At 45.2% G+C, this 18221-nt stretch overlaps 1 protein-coding gene across 1 annotated transcript in view; it reads right to left on the bottom strand.

The window, feature by feature from the left end:
• Window positions 1-17427, bottom strand: part of KPNA3 (karyopherin subunit alpha 3) — a 76917-nt gene extending 59490 nt beyond the window's left edge. The window contains exon 1 of the mRNA XM_056132758.1: window positions 17139-17427. Within this exon, the coding sequence (XP_055988733.1) occupies window positions 17139-17207 (69 nt within the window). The 5' untranslated portion in view covers window positions 17208-17427. The remainder of the gene's footprint in view (window positions 1-17138) is intronic.
• Between the last annotated feature and the right edge of the window lie 794 nt (window positions 17428-18221).

The raw sequence follows: 18221 nt of genomic DNA on the forward strand, positions 1-18221 counted from the left end.
ATCAATTACTCTGTGTCTTGCATGTGCCAGTCTTTCTCATGGTCATAAACAAGTCTGCGTCTCTCCTCCTGTTTATTCCTTTGCCCCGTCCCTTCTCTGCTGGCTGCTGTGCTGATGGGGGATTGCACGTCACTTCGCTGGGGTGCTCTCTCACACATTTCGTTTTGGTGCTCGCAAGGGGGTGAGTTCTGAGGCGGTGGTGCTAAAGCATCTTTCCTTGAGTGTCTACACACACCTGGCTCACTTGCAGCCCAAGGCACTGTGTTCACAGCAGGCACAGTTAGCCACCGAGCCATTTCCTGACACCCACTTTTATTTCTCTTTTGTCAATCAACATTTTCTTCTGATTACTGTCCCCTTTAATCATAATTCTGAAGAGTAGGCTACATTGCTCTTTCATTCATTTAGCCCACTCTCATCCAAAACCTCACTGACACTGCTCTTTGTCAAGATTATACACAATCTTCTATTTCTGGAACACAATCCCTTTATGGCATATCTATAGAAGAATACTAGTAATACTATTATTCATTTGTTCTCACCTCATTAATGTCCACAATACCACCCTCTTTGGCCTTCTTATTCCACACTGTTGCTCTCTCTGTTTTGTCTTACGGCCCAACAGACCAAGCTACCCAATCTACAAACCCCAATATATGTGTATACATATATAAGCATATATATCACATGTAGTGTTGTTATATATACATAAATTTAAATACACATGCATATATATTTCCATGAGTTCAATTACCAACTATAATAAAAACTCTAAATCATCTGGATTTGTTTTCTGATGACCTTTTAAACATGCTATGGGTAAAACTTTTCAGCAAAATAATAAAGAATACACATTATGTAAATGTACATATGTAAAAAATATTTATTTCTGAAATTTAAGATATTGCTTTTCCTAGCGCCCAGTGTTCAGTCTGAGCTGCTCTCAGTCACTGCATCACAGTACAACCATTTGTCTTCATTGTAGTTGTTATAACAACTTTGATGTAATTTGCGTAACAGTTAATTAAAACGTACAATTCAAAGTTTTTAGTATATGTAATTGTGCAACTCTCACAACATCAGTTTCAGAGAATGTTCATGACTAGACAAAATAGCCTGTATCCTTTACAGGTCATCTTCCTATTCTATCCATTCTCATACCCCAGTTTCTTGCAACATAAATCTATTTTTCCTGTCTGTAGATTTGCATCTTCTGGACAGTCAGATAAACTGAATCACACAGTGTGTAGTTATGTAACTGGCTTCTCTTACTCAGCAAAACGCTTTCAGGTTTCATCCATGTTGTTAGGTTATATCAGTACGTCATTCCTTTGTATTAACAATACTTCGTGGTAAGGACAGTCTATTTACCATCAGCTGATATACCACCAATTGTCAAAGAACTCCTGAGAGAAAGAAAGCAAGATGGCAGCATCAGGCTTCCTGTCTTCAAACTAAACTACAAAGTAAGAGTCTCCAAAACAGTTTGCTGCTGAAACCAAAGCAGATAGAGGGATCAATGGAATAAAATAGAAAATCCATTAAAAAAATCCACACATACAGTTAACTTATGGCAAAGAAGTATGTATATATAGCACAGAAAAGAGAGTCCTTCAACGACGATGTTGGTCAAGTGGGTTAAAGAGTTGGTTATTAGACCAAAGACAATTTTAAAACAGAAGAAAACACAGGTGAGACAGTCTAGATAATAACTTAAGAGGTCTTTAGAGTTCTGGGACTATAAGAAGACCCAATGGACTAGATTTTAAAAAGTAACCTCATTATCACGACTACCAAATTTAAAACTGAGTTTCTACTGCTTGGTTCTACTCTACTATTCAACCATAACTCACTCTTTTAAAAAAAATATTTTTTTAATTAGTGAAACACCATGAGGTACAGCTGCAGACTTACGAATTTTTCAACCCAAACTCACTCTTACCCCTCACAATCTAGCTCCCTGCCTCCCGCCAGTCCTCGTGCTCCACTTCTCACAGGCACCAGATGCCCAATGCAGTGATCAGCTCATACTGAGACCTCATCATCCTTCTCCACAGCACCTGATACTGAACATGTTACCTCCACCTTCACAGAACTCACCCCGTTTAAGCTCTGCCAGACAACTCTGCTCTGCTGTGAGCCTTCCACAGACCCATCTACAATGGCATTTCCACTGTCTCTTAAAATGATGTGGTTCTTCAAGTATCTGCCTCCCTTAACCTTCCTTCTGTTTTATCCCAGTAAGCCCTCAGTATATTATCGTCCTACTCGCTCTATCACTGCTTAGTTTCTAAATATCACCACTTGGCCACATCCACATCCTCATACAAAGGCAGGTAAACCGTGGCCGTGAACCACATCCACCCTGCCAGCCAATTCTAGCTCACAACCTGATTTTTCTAAGTAAAACTTTACCAAAACAGTGACACCCCTTCATTTGCTTATCATATACAGCTGCTCTCGTGATCGAAGCAGAGTTGAGCAGTTGCGACATGTAGTATAACCCTCAAAGCCTAAAATTTAGGCTTTATAAAATATGAAGGGCCTGGAGGCTGGAGTGATAGTAGAGTGGGTAGACCAGAGCGTTTGCCTTGCACGCAGCAGACCCGAATTCGATTCCCAGCATCCCATATGGTCTCCTGAGCACCGTCAGGACTAATTCCTGAGTAAAAAGCCAGGAGTACCCCTGAACATCACCGAGTGTGACCCAAAAAGGAAAAAAAAATGAAGGGCCTTTATTTTTAAGTTTGCTAACTTTTGTTCTTGAGAGCAAAATACGTCTATGAACAGTCCTAGTAAATTTTCTGCCTGTTGACTCCAAAGCCAGTACTATGAGTGAAACCACCTTTCTGTGACCCTTGAGAGTTTCCCAACTCCCGAATTCTCGTCACCCTTCACAATCCATCTCCTATGGAGGAACTAAAGCAATCACTCTAAATGTACAAGACCACTTTCTTATTTAAAACTTTCCCATAGAAAGTTTTCCTATAATCTGGCTCCTGCCAACACTAATTTTCTTCCAAAACACTTTCACCTGTAAGATGATTACTTTATTTCCCAGAACAATTCAAGATCGATTATGTCCAAATCCACCCTAGATACAGGATCAAATACCTGCACTTTTTTTTTTCAGTGTCAACTTAAGTAACCTCCATGAAGCCCTCCCTGATGCACCCAAGTCCAGTCTTTTGCTAACAAAGTCTCTGTCCACTCCCACATACTCCCATAAAACCGATTTTTCTTTGCTTTTACATTATTTCCATATTAATATACTCAATCCCTTGAACATGGCCATTGAGGCTAAGCTATCTAAGCACCCAGTTTTTAAGTAAGAAATCCAGAACTGAATGGCGTTTCTGCCTCTTCCCACCTGTATGACATTAAGTAAATTACTTAACTACTTTCTTCATCTATGTAACGACCAATTTTGTGATTGAGATTATTGTTATAAACAGAGTGGTTCACACATAGCAGTATCCAATAATTTTTGGTTAGCATTATTTCCATTTTTGTCTTCATTTTTAGTTTATGATTTAAGTACCTGTTAAGTGAAATAACTGAAACAAGGTAATTCTGCACACACTATTTTCAGCTACATATTAAATATTTCCTTCTGAATTAGATGGCAAACCCCAGTCTCTTCAATTCCCAAACTACTTCACAAATAGAGCAGAGTGACTAATTTATGAACCATCCCAAGGCTTTCCTGGTTCGAATATTCTAAGTCTTCTAACCAGAGTCCCTTAGTGCTGGGAAAACCGGAACAGTTGATCACCTGTGCTGTAAACAACAGAAAAGAACTCGGGTTAATTTTTAAAATAGAGGTGACAAAAATATAATTTATTGGCATAATACAGAGCAATTAATAAAACCAAAACAAATCTGAGGATCAGATCTATGAAAATTAAGAATGAAAGTAACTCTACTGATCTAGACGGCAGGGAGGAATTAATGAGCAATACTTCTTCATATTAAGTATTGCCAGGATAAAATCACTTAGGACCTACCATACAGCCACTCAAGATTCCAATGGAGAGCTGGAGAGAGTAGGTAGGTAGTAGGTAGGGCATTTGCCTTGCATGTGACTGACTCTGGTTCAATCCCCAGTACTCTGTAAGGTTGTCCTAAATCCACCAGGAGTGAGTCCTGAGCATAGAGCCAGGAGTAAGTCCTGAGTACAGCTGGGTATTGTAACAACAACAACAAAATCAAATGTCTGAGATAGCAAGTGATTGGTCTAATATATGTTATCTAGAAAAGGTAAGGCAAGACTTAAAAATTCATAAATAACTCTTAAGAGTTCAGCAAGCTGCAGAGTTGCCTCCAGACCCCACACCAGGTTGAGTGTCAAATCTGGGACACCTGGGAGGGGGAGTGGGTGAGCCCGCCAGTCACTCAAACTGCCCCAGCAGCTGAAAACTTCCACACTCCACTTGTTGCTATGCTCACAGCCAGACTCCATAAGCTTGGGATGTTTCTCACCCAGGAGTGAATCTGTTGAAAAACTCAGGTATGCAGGTTTTGTGACCGAAATCTCCAGGCTCTCAAGAGTCTGGGATGGGGGGGGGGGGGGCGGTTCTTCCAGGAGCCAGACAGTTACACCCATGAACTGCTTCTGGCACCGTGAAAGCTCACTAACTGACCATGATCCAGAGATTCATAAACAAACCTTGAAAGAGATCAACAAACTGCAGAGATGCTTCACGGAACCCAAGGCATCATCCAGTTAAAAATTTAACTCCATTCAAAAGTTTAGAATTCCTGGAGCTACATCTCATACTCTACACCACTGATATACCAAGAATAGCACACCATATTGGATGAGCTGTAAAGTAGAAGGCAACTAATCTCAATTAAGAAAATATTGGGGCTGGAGCAATAGCACAGCAGGTAGGGCATTTGCCTTGCCCGCAGCCAACCTATAGGTTTGATTCCCAGCATCCCGTATGGTCCCCCGAGCACCGTCAGGAGTAATTCCTGAGTGCATGAACCAGGAGTAACTCCTGTGCATCGCTGGGTGTGACCCAAAAAGAAAAAAAAAAATATAACACATAGGCTCAGTCTATAACAATATATTAGTAAGCTCTTATATAAGGGCTTAATAGCTCCAGGGAGAGATACAACAATCTTCACACACTTTCTTCCAAGGGATTCTTTTTTGATCAATTTATTTATTTATCGCTTTTTGATTATTTTTAGCAAATTACTCATAGCAAGCAATACAAAATGATCATTTAGGGCCTGCTATTGGGGCATGCTTGAGCAGTGGTTTGGAAAATTGGAAATAATGGTGGTGGAAAGGTGTAATGGTGGTGGGATTGGAGCTGGAATAGTGAATGTACTTCATTATGAACAACTTTATAAAACTAAAAAAAAATTTTTTTAAAGTAAGGCACCTTCATTAATCAAAAGAGGCAAGAACACCTAGATTAAAATTCCCAGCAAGAGATATCAATTGGGGGGCAGGAGAGATAGTACAGCAAATAGGACACTTGTCTAACACACAGCCAACCCAGCACCACATATGGTGGCCTGAGCCCTCCCGAAAGTGATCCCTGAGTGCAGAGCCAGGAGTAAGCCCTAAGCACAGTGGGTGTAGCCCAAGAGACAGAGAGAGAGACAGAGAGACAGAGCAACTTTTAAAAAAGCTGATTCTTTTAAAAAGCAAGGGAAGTGCAGACAAAGCAGGGGAAGAGTGAGAAAGAGACAAAAAGGAAGAACAAAAACTCCATAAGCATAAAAATTAAAGATAAAATTCAGGAGGGGGAACCAGAAAGAGAGAGATCAAATGCAGAAGCTTCCAAAGACCAAATCAAAACGCTGTTTTCAAAAGATGGGGGAAATGGACATCAACTGTTTTTTTCTTTTTAATTTTTTTATTTTATAAAGTAGTTTGGGCTGGAGCGATAGCACAGTGGGTAGAGCGTCTGCCTTGCACGCAGCCAACATGGCCGACCCGCGTTCGATTCCTCCGCCCCTCTCGGAGAGCCCGGCAAGCTACCGAGAGTATTTGATATGCCAGACACAGTAACAACAAAGTCTCCAATGGAGACGTTACTGGGCCTGCTCGAAATAAAAAGTTCACAATTTGATTACATTTAATAGTCAAAAACCAATCCCACCACCATTACACCTTCCCACCACCATATTTTCGGTGTTTCTATCCCAAAGAACCCCAAATCCATGCCCCAAAGCAGAACCAAAATGTTATTTCCCTCTAAGGTTGATTGCCTCCTACTCTGAATCTCATCAAATGTGGTAGGTAGTCTCGGAGTACGGGTAGGGTGTATCCTATGAAGTGTTGCAGCCACAAATGCGGCCTCACGCTCCAGGGAAAGGTTCACTCCTGGGTGAGGCTCAGCCCAAGCACATGAAGAGTGGCCGTGAGCGTGCAGTGGTTGAGTTCTAGAGGCTTTTAGCTGCTGGGGCCGGGGTGCCCAGAGTGAAACAGCCTGGCAAGAGATCCGGTGGCATGGTTATGGCAAGCATTGGACATCAACTGTTGTTTGAACATTTTTTCCTTTTTGTTTTTGTTTTGGGACCACACACGCTCAGGGATTACTCAGGGATTACTGCCAGGATGGAACCCAGCAGCAGCAAACGCCCTACCTGCTATACTGTCACTCTGGCCCCCATCGTCTGACCGTTTAATGCTGCATGACATGATCATAGCTATGTCATCTTTTTCCTTCTGCTTCTGCAACCTCCTTCTCTTCCTTCAATGCTTAGCTTCTTCCTTAAGTGTGATATTCTGTGTAACCTGACTCAATTTCTTCAGGTACAGCCACTCCCTCTTTCCAACAAAAAGAGAAGGAGGAAGATAATTAAAAATTTAAAAATGAAATGGATTTTCTAGATAATTTTCTATTTACATTTTCTGGAAACCAAGAACCCAAATTTCAAATGTTATCTAGTCACATTTCACCTGACTGACTCTGCTACAAATGATGCAGCTTTTGTAGCACAGAATCTAAGTATCAGATATCAGTCTCTCCACTAAACTTTCTAAGAATAAGCCTGATATAGTCTGGTATTATTTATCTTAAATCTCTGGCACTGAAATATCTACCTGGCATACTGCAAATGCTAAACAAAGGTTTAATAAATCTGTTCTCCAAGTTACTGGATGCATGAAGCATCAAATTAAAATGGAAGAAAGAATTTTCTCCAGGTGAACATGAGAGTCCTGAAGAGAAAGCTTACAGACTTAAAAAAAAAAAAAAATCAAAGGAAGTACAGATAAGAGAGAGAAAAAGACAGAGACAGAGGAAGAAGAACAAAAACTCCTTAAGCATAAAAATTAAAGATAAAATTTTGACAAATATGAGAACTTAAATGCATCACATAAAAGCAAAAAAAATAAAGCGGACACACATAATAGCAATTTCTCAAGGACCAGAAAATTATATTCTATTTAAGCGGACAAATGTATAAAACATTTTCAGAAACAACAGCACTTCAAAATAAAATGAGATGTAAATTAACTTATTCAACAGAAAACCATTCAGAATGATTAATTCCAAATAAATGACAGTTATGATTTATTTTACAATAACTGTTTATGGTGTAGTACAAGGCTATTTTCATTTTCTTTCTTTTTCAGTCTTTTGACTACACCCGATGATGCTGTGGCCTCTGCTCAGAGACCTCTCCCGTCAGGACCCAGGGCCACTGAAGTGGTGCTGGGGATTAAACCAGGGTCATCTGTTCCCAAGGCAAAAGCTTTAACACCTGTGCTTTCTCTCCACCCGAAGACTTTTTCCTTGCTAGCAAAACTACCACAAAGATTAACTGCATTCTCCTGACATTTTTACTATTGTTACCATCAAAGTAAAGGAACAGAGACTTGGAAATAACACAACCAAACTTTATGCTAAGAAAATGGGAAAACCAACTTCAGAATCCTGTCAGGCATGTGGAGTCATGCAAAGGGAATGCCCACTCTTGAAGTTAGGACTGTACAGGTACAGGGGCTCAGGGATTTGGGTGACGGCAGAGTTCCTGCCTGAGGCAGGGGGCTAAGGGCTGGCGCCGGCACAGGCTCACTGCAGTGTGCAGGCGCTGCTGTCTGTGAGCCCTGCACCATCGCCAGCGTACCACATCCACGTGTGTGCCACCCCATCACCCACAACAGCCAAGAACGGGAAAGCACCACAATTTAGCTGTCTGACCCCATCAAGCACCACAACAAACATGAATGTAAGCACCACAACGAAGTGTATGCAGGCCCGGGGCATTGCACCTACAAAGAGAAGGGGAAATAATTCAAAATGTAATGTTCTAGATACTTTTCTATTTACGGTTTCTGAATACCAAGAACCCAGGTTACCTGTCAGGTTACTTTTTATCAATTCAATTGTTATCCAGGGTTGAACCCCCAGTCACATTTCACCCTGTCACTGTCCTCCTGTTGTTCATCAATTTGCTCGAGAAGGCCCAGTAACATTGTGAGACTTGTTACTGTGTTTGGTATATCGAAAACATCACGGGTAGCCTGCCAGGCTTTGCCATGCCGAGATCCTCTCGGTAGCTTGCCAGGCTCTCCAAGAGGGGCGGAGGAATCGAACTCGGGTCGGCCACGTCAGCCGCATGCAAGGCAAATGCCCTACCTGCTGTTCACTCAATTAACTAAAATTCATTTCACCAAATATACTAACTTCGACATCAAGACATTAAATAATCTTTATCATCTGAACCCTATAATCAATTTTAGCATCACTACTGGGATATATCCTGAATTTCAGAATACATCCTCAGCACCAAACACACGCACACACCCACCAGTCATTAAAATTAAAAACTGACCTGATTTCTTCAACCAGTTAATGGTATTTTTACAAAGCAATGAACAATAATCAAAAGATGGAAGAAAGCAACCCAAACATCCATCAGTAGATTAATGAACAAAATGCAGTACAAACATCAGAATATTATGCATTTAAAAAAAAAGAAATTTTTGACATGCAACAACATGTATGGACATTGAATGCTAACTGAAATCAGTCAATCACCAACTGACAATAACGTATGACTGTATTTAAAAAGTGTTCCTTGGGACTGGAGCAATAGCATAGCGAGTAGGGCGTTTGCCTTTCACGCGGCCAACCCGAGTTCGATTCCCAGCATCCCAAATGGTCCCCTGAGCACCACAACGAGTGATTCCTGAGTGCAAAGCCAGGAGTAACCCCTGAGCATCGCCGGGTGTGATCCAAAAAAAAGGGCTAAACATAAAAATAAAATTAAAAAATAAATAAAAATAAAAAATAATAAATCTACCTAGCTCAAAAAAATAAAAATAATAAAGAGAAAGAAAGAAAAAAGAAAAAGAAAGGAAAAAAAAACATAAAAAGTGTTCTTAGGGCCATCAAGGAACCAGGAAGTGGAAATGTAGAGTGACTGTCTAGTCAGTGCAGAGTTTCAGCTGGGGAAGGTGAAAAAGTTCTGGACATAAGAGGTGATAAATTATACAATATGAATGCTTTTTAAGGTGCATTTAATGCATTTAAATTACAGAATGATTCAAGTCGAACAGTGAGGGAGCATACAGGATTTGTGCTCAAAGGCTTCTTCCACCTCTGAGCTTAAAGGTCCCTGCCAATGGTTGCTGGGATCAAATCAGGACTGGCCACAAGCAAGTCAAAACCTGACCCTCTGTACTACCTCTCTAGCCCCCAAAGGGCACACTTTGTGTATAATTTACCATACACACAATAGTGAGAAGCCTATTCTGGATCAAGTAAGATTTAAGAATATAACCATTCATCGATTTGCTCGAGCGGGCCCAGTAACGTCTCCATTGGAGACTTTTGTTGTTACTGTGTTTGGCATATCGAATACGTCACGGGGAGCTTGTATGATCAATTCTTGTTCAATCATAGTTTGAATAAACCAAATATTTTCTAGTGTTAACTCGAGAAATTTAATTGTGGACTGGATTAAGTGCACTAATTTTGTCATGGTATTCATGTAAGAATACATTATTTTTTTAAAGAGAAACAGACTTATTTAGGAATACGCTGTCCTCCTGTTGTTCATCGATTTGCTCGAGCGGGCCCTGTAACGTCTCCATTTTTTTGAGACTTGTTGTTACTGTGTTTGGCGTATCGAATACGTCACAGGGAGCTTGCCAGGCTTTGCCGGGTGGGCGAGATACTCTCGGTAGCTTGCTGGGCTCTCTGAGGGGGCGGAGAAATCGAACCCGGCTCAGCCGGGCTGGCTGCACGCAAGGCAAACACCCTACCGCTGTGCAATCACTCCAGCCCACTTAGGAATAAAATGAATGTTTTGTATATGTAACATGTCTGTCATCTATGGATAAACAAAAAATTACAGAAATGTGGCACATTGGCATTTATTACACTTGAGTAATATATATAAGGATTATTCTACTCTCCTACATATTAGAACACTTTACGACCAAAAACAAGAAAAACTTAAAAATCATTTCACTGTGAATGTCTTATCAACCTTCTAAAATTGTATATTTACTATAATAAAAAGTTTGGATTCGATGTAGGAAACAGTTGAAAAGGCATAAAAAATACACTTCAGGGCCGAAGCAATAGTAGAGGAGATAGGGCTCTTGCCTGGCACATGGTGGACCAGGGTTGAACCCCCAGCATCCAATGTGGTGCCCGGCCACTGCCAAGATTCCTGAGTGCAAAGTAAGGAGTAAGCCCTGAGTACTGCCAGGTGTGGCCCCAAAACAAACACACAAAAATACTCTTCAGCAAAATTACTGTGGCAGTGTCACCTGGTATGGAAGTCTTCTTTCAAGAAGTATCTAATACTTAGTTTCAGCCACTGTACTAAGAAAGAAGCGATGGAGACATACAGTTCAAAGTTTAGTAGGAGAAAGAGATAAAACAGAATCAAAAAACATTTTAAGTACAAGGAGAAAGATAGCTCTGAGTTCTTCAGGGAAGAGAGGAGGTAGGGAAGGCTATTCCAGTTGGACAGTCCTGAGAATAGAAACAGACTGGCAAGGAGAGGCGGGTGACCGACTATGGGTGAGTATATAAGAAATTCCATGTTGCTAGAACCTACAGGGATTAGGAAGGGGGTTGGGGCTTGAGGAAAGTTGAAACTGGAGAAATAATTAAGCATGAGGCTCTGTGAAAAATCTCATGAGCTGAAGGAAGAAGGTTCAAGCTGCAAGACTGGCATTTGCCTGAGTGTGGAAGATGAGGAAGGAGTCCAGCAAGGCTCTCAAGTTTCAAGTTCAGATCTCAGTGAAAAGGATGAAGCCATAAACAGAAAAAGAAATTACAAAAAAAAAGCAAAATACGACTTTGTTTAAACACTGAAACTGGAGAGCTAACATAATGCTCACGTGATTGATTTTCGACAGATAATTAAAACAGATTTAAGGTCCCCATACTGAAATTATGGTTGAAACTAAGGGGCTGCTAATAAGGCCAGAGAAGCTGTCTCTACGGTCACACAGACAAACCCCCAAAATATGGCGATTCACATGTGTAGGAAGAAGAGTGGGCCAAATCAGAGGAAAAGAATAACCAACAAGTAAGAAACCAAGGGAAACTATATGACCTGTTAAGTCAATTCAAGAAAAGATTATATAGCTACTATGAGACATACAGATTCCTGAAAATTTTTCTGTTCAGTAAAACTGGGAAGCGGAATATACACCACATTGGGGCAAAAAGCCCCTGTGGGACAGCACACGGGGTTAAATGGAGCTAAGAGAACAAGCAGCAATGGGTAATGTTCAGCCTCCTAAGCTTGCCGAGTTAACTGTGTTTCAACAGTTGAACGTTTATGTTCCTTTGCTGTAACCTAGATAAGCCAGCTAATGTGCTGGTAAAAATCAAATATGAACGAACGTAAATTTTGCATTAACTAACATCATTCCTTGTTAACCACTTAAATATGAATTAGTAGATGCTACAGAAATACACTACAGCAGAACAGACTGCTGAAGAGGGCCAGCAACAGTATCAATGGCATGAATTCAACACAAAGGAAATTATTAATGTCTCATTGCATGTTTAAGTTCTCAAATGTACTTTCCATTAAAAACTATCTCATTCACTTTTCAAATTTGTTGGGGGGGAACGTGTCTATTAAATCTTACAAACTGATCATGAAATAAAGAGTCCAAGGTTCCAACCCTTCGGTGGGTTCCTGATGAAGCCACATAATTTAACAGCTATATGCACATAGGACATTTCAGAGAAATTTCTATATCCCGAAGAGGTGAAAGAAAACTGACCCGGGAAAGCATCAGAAAAGAGAGGAAAGAACAGGAACTAAGAGTGCTGCTGTGTGATTATTGAAAAAGGAAATGTATGGTAAATGTTAGGGTTTTTTTCCCTAACTAACCTTATGAAATGGAGAGATCTAGAATCCTGGTGTTCCAGAGATACGTGAGGGAGGCTGAGAGAATTTTCCAGAATGAACCCCACTCAACTGATTGCAAAGACGGTATCCAGAACAGCACAAATAAATGCACCAAGAGGAATGCACAGAGTTTCCAGCATATTGTACCACAGCTGGCACAAAGGCGGTAAAAGGCAAAGGGGGGAGGGGAGGACACACACGACAGGCAGAACCTTCCGCGGAACTATGGAGAACATGCTACGGAGGTTGAGTTTTAGCCTAAAGGAGATTACCGCCAGGAAAGCGAGACAAAAAGATTCCAGAACGATACATAGGGGAGGGATGTTCTAGAGACAGGAAAAACAGGTGCATGGCCAAACATGGGCAGAAGAGGATGAGCAGCTTAAACTACAGCAGTGCTCTCAAGCGGGTAACAAACACAGGGACCTCAGACAACCAATATGGGTGGGTAAGGAGGAAAAGGGAGCAAAGCAGAGAGTTTTAAGCCGGAACAATCACACACCAATAGCTGTGAGAGAGAGAGAAGCAGGTTTGGGTTATCAGCACTAGTTGAATTTGTGGGCGAGAAATTATCACCCCAGGAATGAGAAACCAAAGCGCAAGGTTAAGTGTTAAGTCGAACGTTACCACTTTTCCGGGTAACCACCTAACTTGCTCCTGCTAATAAACTTTGCAAAGGGGAAAAGGGCAAATTAAGTAAAATGGAACTAGGAAAATCAAAAGAAAATTTTGAGCAAGATTTAAAAGTATCCAAGTAAGAATTTCTGTGACATGGTTAAGACATCTTCAATAATTCCCCCATTAGTTAACTTTCAAATGTGTTTTACACAAATTGAGCCTTCGGTTCCACAAAGTAGAGACAGCACAGCAAAACGAGCAATGGTTCCGAATTTAGTGTCATATTGCTACGCTGTAAATCCAGGCACTGCCACAAACCCTATGACTTGGGACTTGTTAGTTAAGAATTGTAGGACTCAAGTTTCCTCAGCAGTAAATAGGAATTAGAATAGCAGCAAATGTATTAAGATTAATATGAACATAGTAAATAGTGCGTAAACTAAAGTACTAAGTACTAGGTACATTGTAAACAATCAAAAAGTGCTAAGATTTGTTGAATACTTATTATTAGCTGATGCAAATGTCACCATCTCAAGATATACAGAAGCAAGTAAAGGAAAAGCTGACCTCAACAAGCAACTGTCTGGTCTGCAAGTATTTGGAGGAACAAACTTCCATTTACACATTCTATGAAACTGCATTTTAAAAGTTCTAGATACTTTTTTGAAAGAAAAAGTTTGGGGACAGAGAGCTAGTACAAAAAGTAAGGCACAGGCCTTACATGTGTGTGACCAGAGTTCGAGCCTCAGAAACTACATACAGTTCCCTGAGCTTTGCCAGGAGTGACCCAGGTCTGAGCCCAGGAGCTCCACTGTCTGAGCCAAAAACAAATTGAAGTTTAGTTGTACAGGGGCTGGAAAGGTAGTACAGGGGATAGGGTGCTTGCCGTGCATGCAGCCAACCTTGGTTTGATCCCCAGCGTCCCACACGGTCCCCCGAGCCCATGGTGAGTGGCCCCTGAGCCCAAAGCCAGGAGTGAGTCCTGAGCGTAGCGGGTGTGATCCAAAGAACAAAAGACAAGCTGAGTGGAGACTATAAAGTTCAACCTCTCTTTGATGGGTGAGTCCTGATTAAAGGCCCTCCCGTTGATCATCGATTTGCTCGAGCAGGACCAGTAATGTCTCCATTGGAGACTTTGTTGTTACTGTGTCTGGCATATCGAATACGTCACGGGGAGCTTGCTAGGCTCTGCCGTGCGGGCGAGATACTCTCGGTAGCTTGCCGGGCTCTCCGAGAGGGGCGGAGGAATCGAACTTGGGTCGGCCATGTTGGCTGCGTGCAAGGCAAACGCCCTACCGCTGTGCTATTGCTCCAGCCCGAGTCCTGATTAAATGACTAAAATTCTTTTCTTCCTCAGCCCCTTCCCCACTATTCCCTAGCATTATCCTAAGCTTTTCTTCTGTTGTCACTGTTTCCCCAGCTCTGTGTCTGGGGGATTCTGGGATATCAGAGACCAAGCCCAGGGCTCCCATAAGCAAAGCATGTGATCCAGCCTGCTGAGCTATCTCTCAGCACTTCACTTTTTCTTTAGAAAAAAAAAAAAGTACCTTATTCTTGCATAATATTTTATTGGCATATGTTTTATTTTTTTGTCAATCTATATGGAAAGAGGTAGAAATATTCTTCAAAGTGCATTCTACTATTTTGAAATAAGATGATAATGAATTTCTAATGGAAGATAGTTTCTGATTGGTAAGACTAGCTACGGTGCCCAATCTTATATATATGTGCATGTAATATATACATGTAACTAATGTATGCAGATAATAAATGTCTACAATAAAGACACCTGGAGAGATTCCACCTCAATTTACCCTTTAATTATATAGCATGTATTTCCTTCCCATAATTCTACACATGTTCTCACAGGGCTTTTCAAATACTGCTCCCTTAAGTCCGAAACGCTCCTTTCTTCCCCTACCCTCTGCTAGGCCCACTTTCTTTCATTCATTCATTTCATTGCAGGATCAGATCACGCCCATTCACCCTCTGGGAATTAACTAGACCATCTTCCTTGACCACTCAGTTCCAAGTGAGGATCCTCTCAATGTTCCTAGAACATACTTCCAATGCACTGCACTGTAATTACCAGTTTACTTTTCTGTCACTCCCACTCAACTACAAAATGCTTGAGACACTGAATGAATTTTAATTCTCTTTTGCATCCTAAGACCACCCAACACTGTCAGATACCTAATGGGCAGAATGAATGCTCACACACACTCCATGACCTTGTGCAGGCTAACACAAGCACTCAGCTAAAGTACTTTCTGCCTAAGTGGGATAATGCTGCATGTCACTCATAAAGTCATCATAAGGATTAAATGTGGTATCATGAGGCTCTCAGGAGCGTCTGTTGCACAGAACTACCATTTGATTGTCAGTTTTCATGCTTTAGTTACTCTGATGTATGCGGGGAAAGTGTGCTCCGCTGGGTGACCAACGCCTGCACACTGAGAGGCTCAACTTGCATCAGGACCCACTGGTTACTTCCCAGCATCCCTAGGACATGAAGGAGCCCTTACTGGGCATCAGGGCACTGGAAGAACACAGCAGGGCAGACGAGGAGACAAAGAGCCTGGCCAATATCCACAACAGGAAAAAAGAGTTAGGAATTCTTCTGTTCAGTGAATGTTTTTCAAACTCCCTAGGTTTTGCCTTGAATCGGGATAGCCGGCAAGAAAAAATTAATAACTGAAGCTGCTCCAAAGGACGGTCTATCTGCAGGTGAACCTAACAGGAGGAAGTTGCAAAATTTCACGCTGCTACTCTTAAGTTAGACTTGTGTGCAGAAATCTCTCTCTCCCTCTCTCTCTCTCACACACACACAATAACCACGAAGGGTGACACAGCTGACCTTTGTCTCATTCGAATGGGAATTCCACAGTATTTCCTTAAGTGCACCCAACTATGCCAACTACTAGTCAATTTGGTCGCTCTGGAAAAATGATCTGAGTTTTGTCTGCCACTCGACAAATCAGGCGAGTGGGATCTTCTCCCTACCATCTTCCCCCACGACAGGACAACTCTTGGCCACGCGAGCCCCTTGGCAGGGCTAACAAAACTGCAAACCTCGTGCCCACCGTCTTAGAAACGGAGGCTGAGGACCTAAACTCCTCCCCGAGCCCCGAGGTCAGAGTCCCGGGGAAGTTTCTGCAGAAGGCCACACTGCCATTCGTAGCTGCAGAGAGACCTCTAGCGCTGCCTCGGGAGCCGAGTTTGCAAATAGTACCTGCTAATGTCACCTTAATGAGACAATGGCAACGTGCTGAGTAGCAACGGACGGAGTAACCGCGACGAAATGTTTACAGTTTGGCAACTACGGGGAGATCCGACCAGCTGGGAAGCGGCGGGGGTAGCCCAAGCCGTCCGAATCCGGGGGGAGGTCTCCTTTCTTCCGTGAAACGTGTCAAAGAAACCACCGGGCTCGCCACGACCCCCCTCCCCATCCCGACTCCCCCACTCCGAGGAGCGCCGAGGAAAGCCGGTCCCGGGGCGGGGGACGGGGGAGGAGGCGGAGGTGGGGACCGCGGCGTCCGCTGCCCGGAGCCGCTGCACAATAGATGGCCAAGTATTGTCCACCTCCAGCGGCTCCCGGCGCCGGGGCAGGAACGGGAGCCGGCCCCGCGCCGGCGGCGAGGAAAATGGTCCTGGCGCATCCTGCCCTCCCCCACCAAGTCGGTTACCCGGCTGGTCCCCACCCCCCTCTGCGGGCCGCCGCCGCCGCCGCCGCCCGCCCGGGCCCGCCGCTCGCCAGGTAGGCGCGGACCCCGGGGGCGCCGCGGCTCCATGTGCGGCCGGCGCCGGCTCCGAGGCTGCCCGGGCGGCGGCGGGCGCGGGGCCCCGCGGACCGGCCCCCGCGGCCGCAGCATCCTCGCCCGGCGAGAGGCCCCGGCCGGCGGACCCCGCCTCTAGCCCCCCGCGTCCCCCCGGCGCCGGCGGCAGGCCGCGCCCGCGTGACGGGCCGACCCCCAACCCCCCACCCCACCCCACCCCGGCGTGCCCCGGCGCCCGGGCTGCACGGCGGCGCCGCGCGTCCCGCCGCCCGTTCCGCCCGGCCGCGGGGCCCCGCTCGCTCGCTCGCTCGCTCGCTGCCCGGAGGCGGCGGCGGCGAGGGCGGCCGCGGCCAACTCCGCGCCGCCGCGAGCGCCCGGACTCACTTCCACATCGCGGCCCTTGTTCTTGAAGCTCTTGATGCGGTGGTTCTCCAAGCCCGGGTTCTCGGCCATGGCTGCGCGCGGCTCCGGCGGCGGCTCCTGCGGCTGCGGCGCGGCGAGTCTCCACCGAGCGGGAGGGGGGCCGTGCGGAGGGCGCAGGGGAGGGGACAGGCGGGCACGTTCCGTGACGCCTCCGAGCGCGAGGTGGCAGCAAGCGCCGGGGGAGGCGCGGGCCGGCGGGCCGGGCGGGAGGGAGCGGCCGCGACGAGCCGCGCGCGCCGGGAGCTGCGCAGCACGTGACCGCGGGCGGCCACCGGCCTGGAGGCGGGCCCGGCCGCCCGCACCCGGGGCTCCCCTCGGGACGCCCGCCCCGCCCTGCCTCCCCACAAGCCCGCGGGGCGACGGGTCATGCGCCCGGCCCTGGAGCCGGGGCCGAGCGGCCTGCGCTGGCCCTCCCCCACGCCGCGGCGCCGCGGCGGCGAACTACAGTTCCCAGAAGGCCCTGCGCCGCGGCGTGCGGCGCTCCTGGGCCGGGGAGCGCGAGGGGCACGCCGGGAGCCCGGAGCGCGCGGCAGCCCGGGTGCCGGCCCCCGGCCGCCCCTGGGCGGGGCCTCCCGGGGCTGGGCGGGGCCTCCCGGAGCTGGCCGGGCCGCCCGGCGCGGAGGGGCGGGGCGGGGCGGGGCCCGCGGGGAGGCGCTCCGAGCTCCCGAGCCTAGGAAATTGCAAAGGGAGCGCGCGGTTGGTGCGCGTTTCCCTTGCTTCGCCGAGGGCTCCTGAAATAGTAGCCACCCGCGTTCGTCGTTCCCTTTGCTCCGCTTCGGTCTTATAAATAGCAGTTATTTCCGCCCGGCACGTACCTCTGCAACAACTGATACTTGTGTCTGTAGATGTGTAACCTGCTTTACCGAGCAGCATTAAGGCCAAGGACCTTACGCCGGCACTTGGTGGATGCCTGGTAAATACTTGCTGAATGAATTAGTGATCCGGTGTGTCTCGACTTCTTTTGTCGTTGTTCTTTGTTTTCCTTTTAAGTCCTTCGAAGTCAGTGCGAGCCTTCACTTCGGCTGCACTTGTGCACCCCCAATA

The sequence above is a fragment of the Sorex fumeus genome, unplaced genomic scaffold, assembly GCF_029834395.1.
Source record: "Sorex fumeus unplaced genomic scaffold, SorFum_2.1 ptg000095l, whole genome shotgun sequence".
NCBI lineage: Eukaryota > Metazoa > Chordata > Mammalia > Eulipotyphla > Soricidae > Sorex > Sorex fumeus.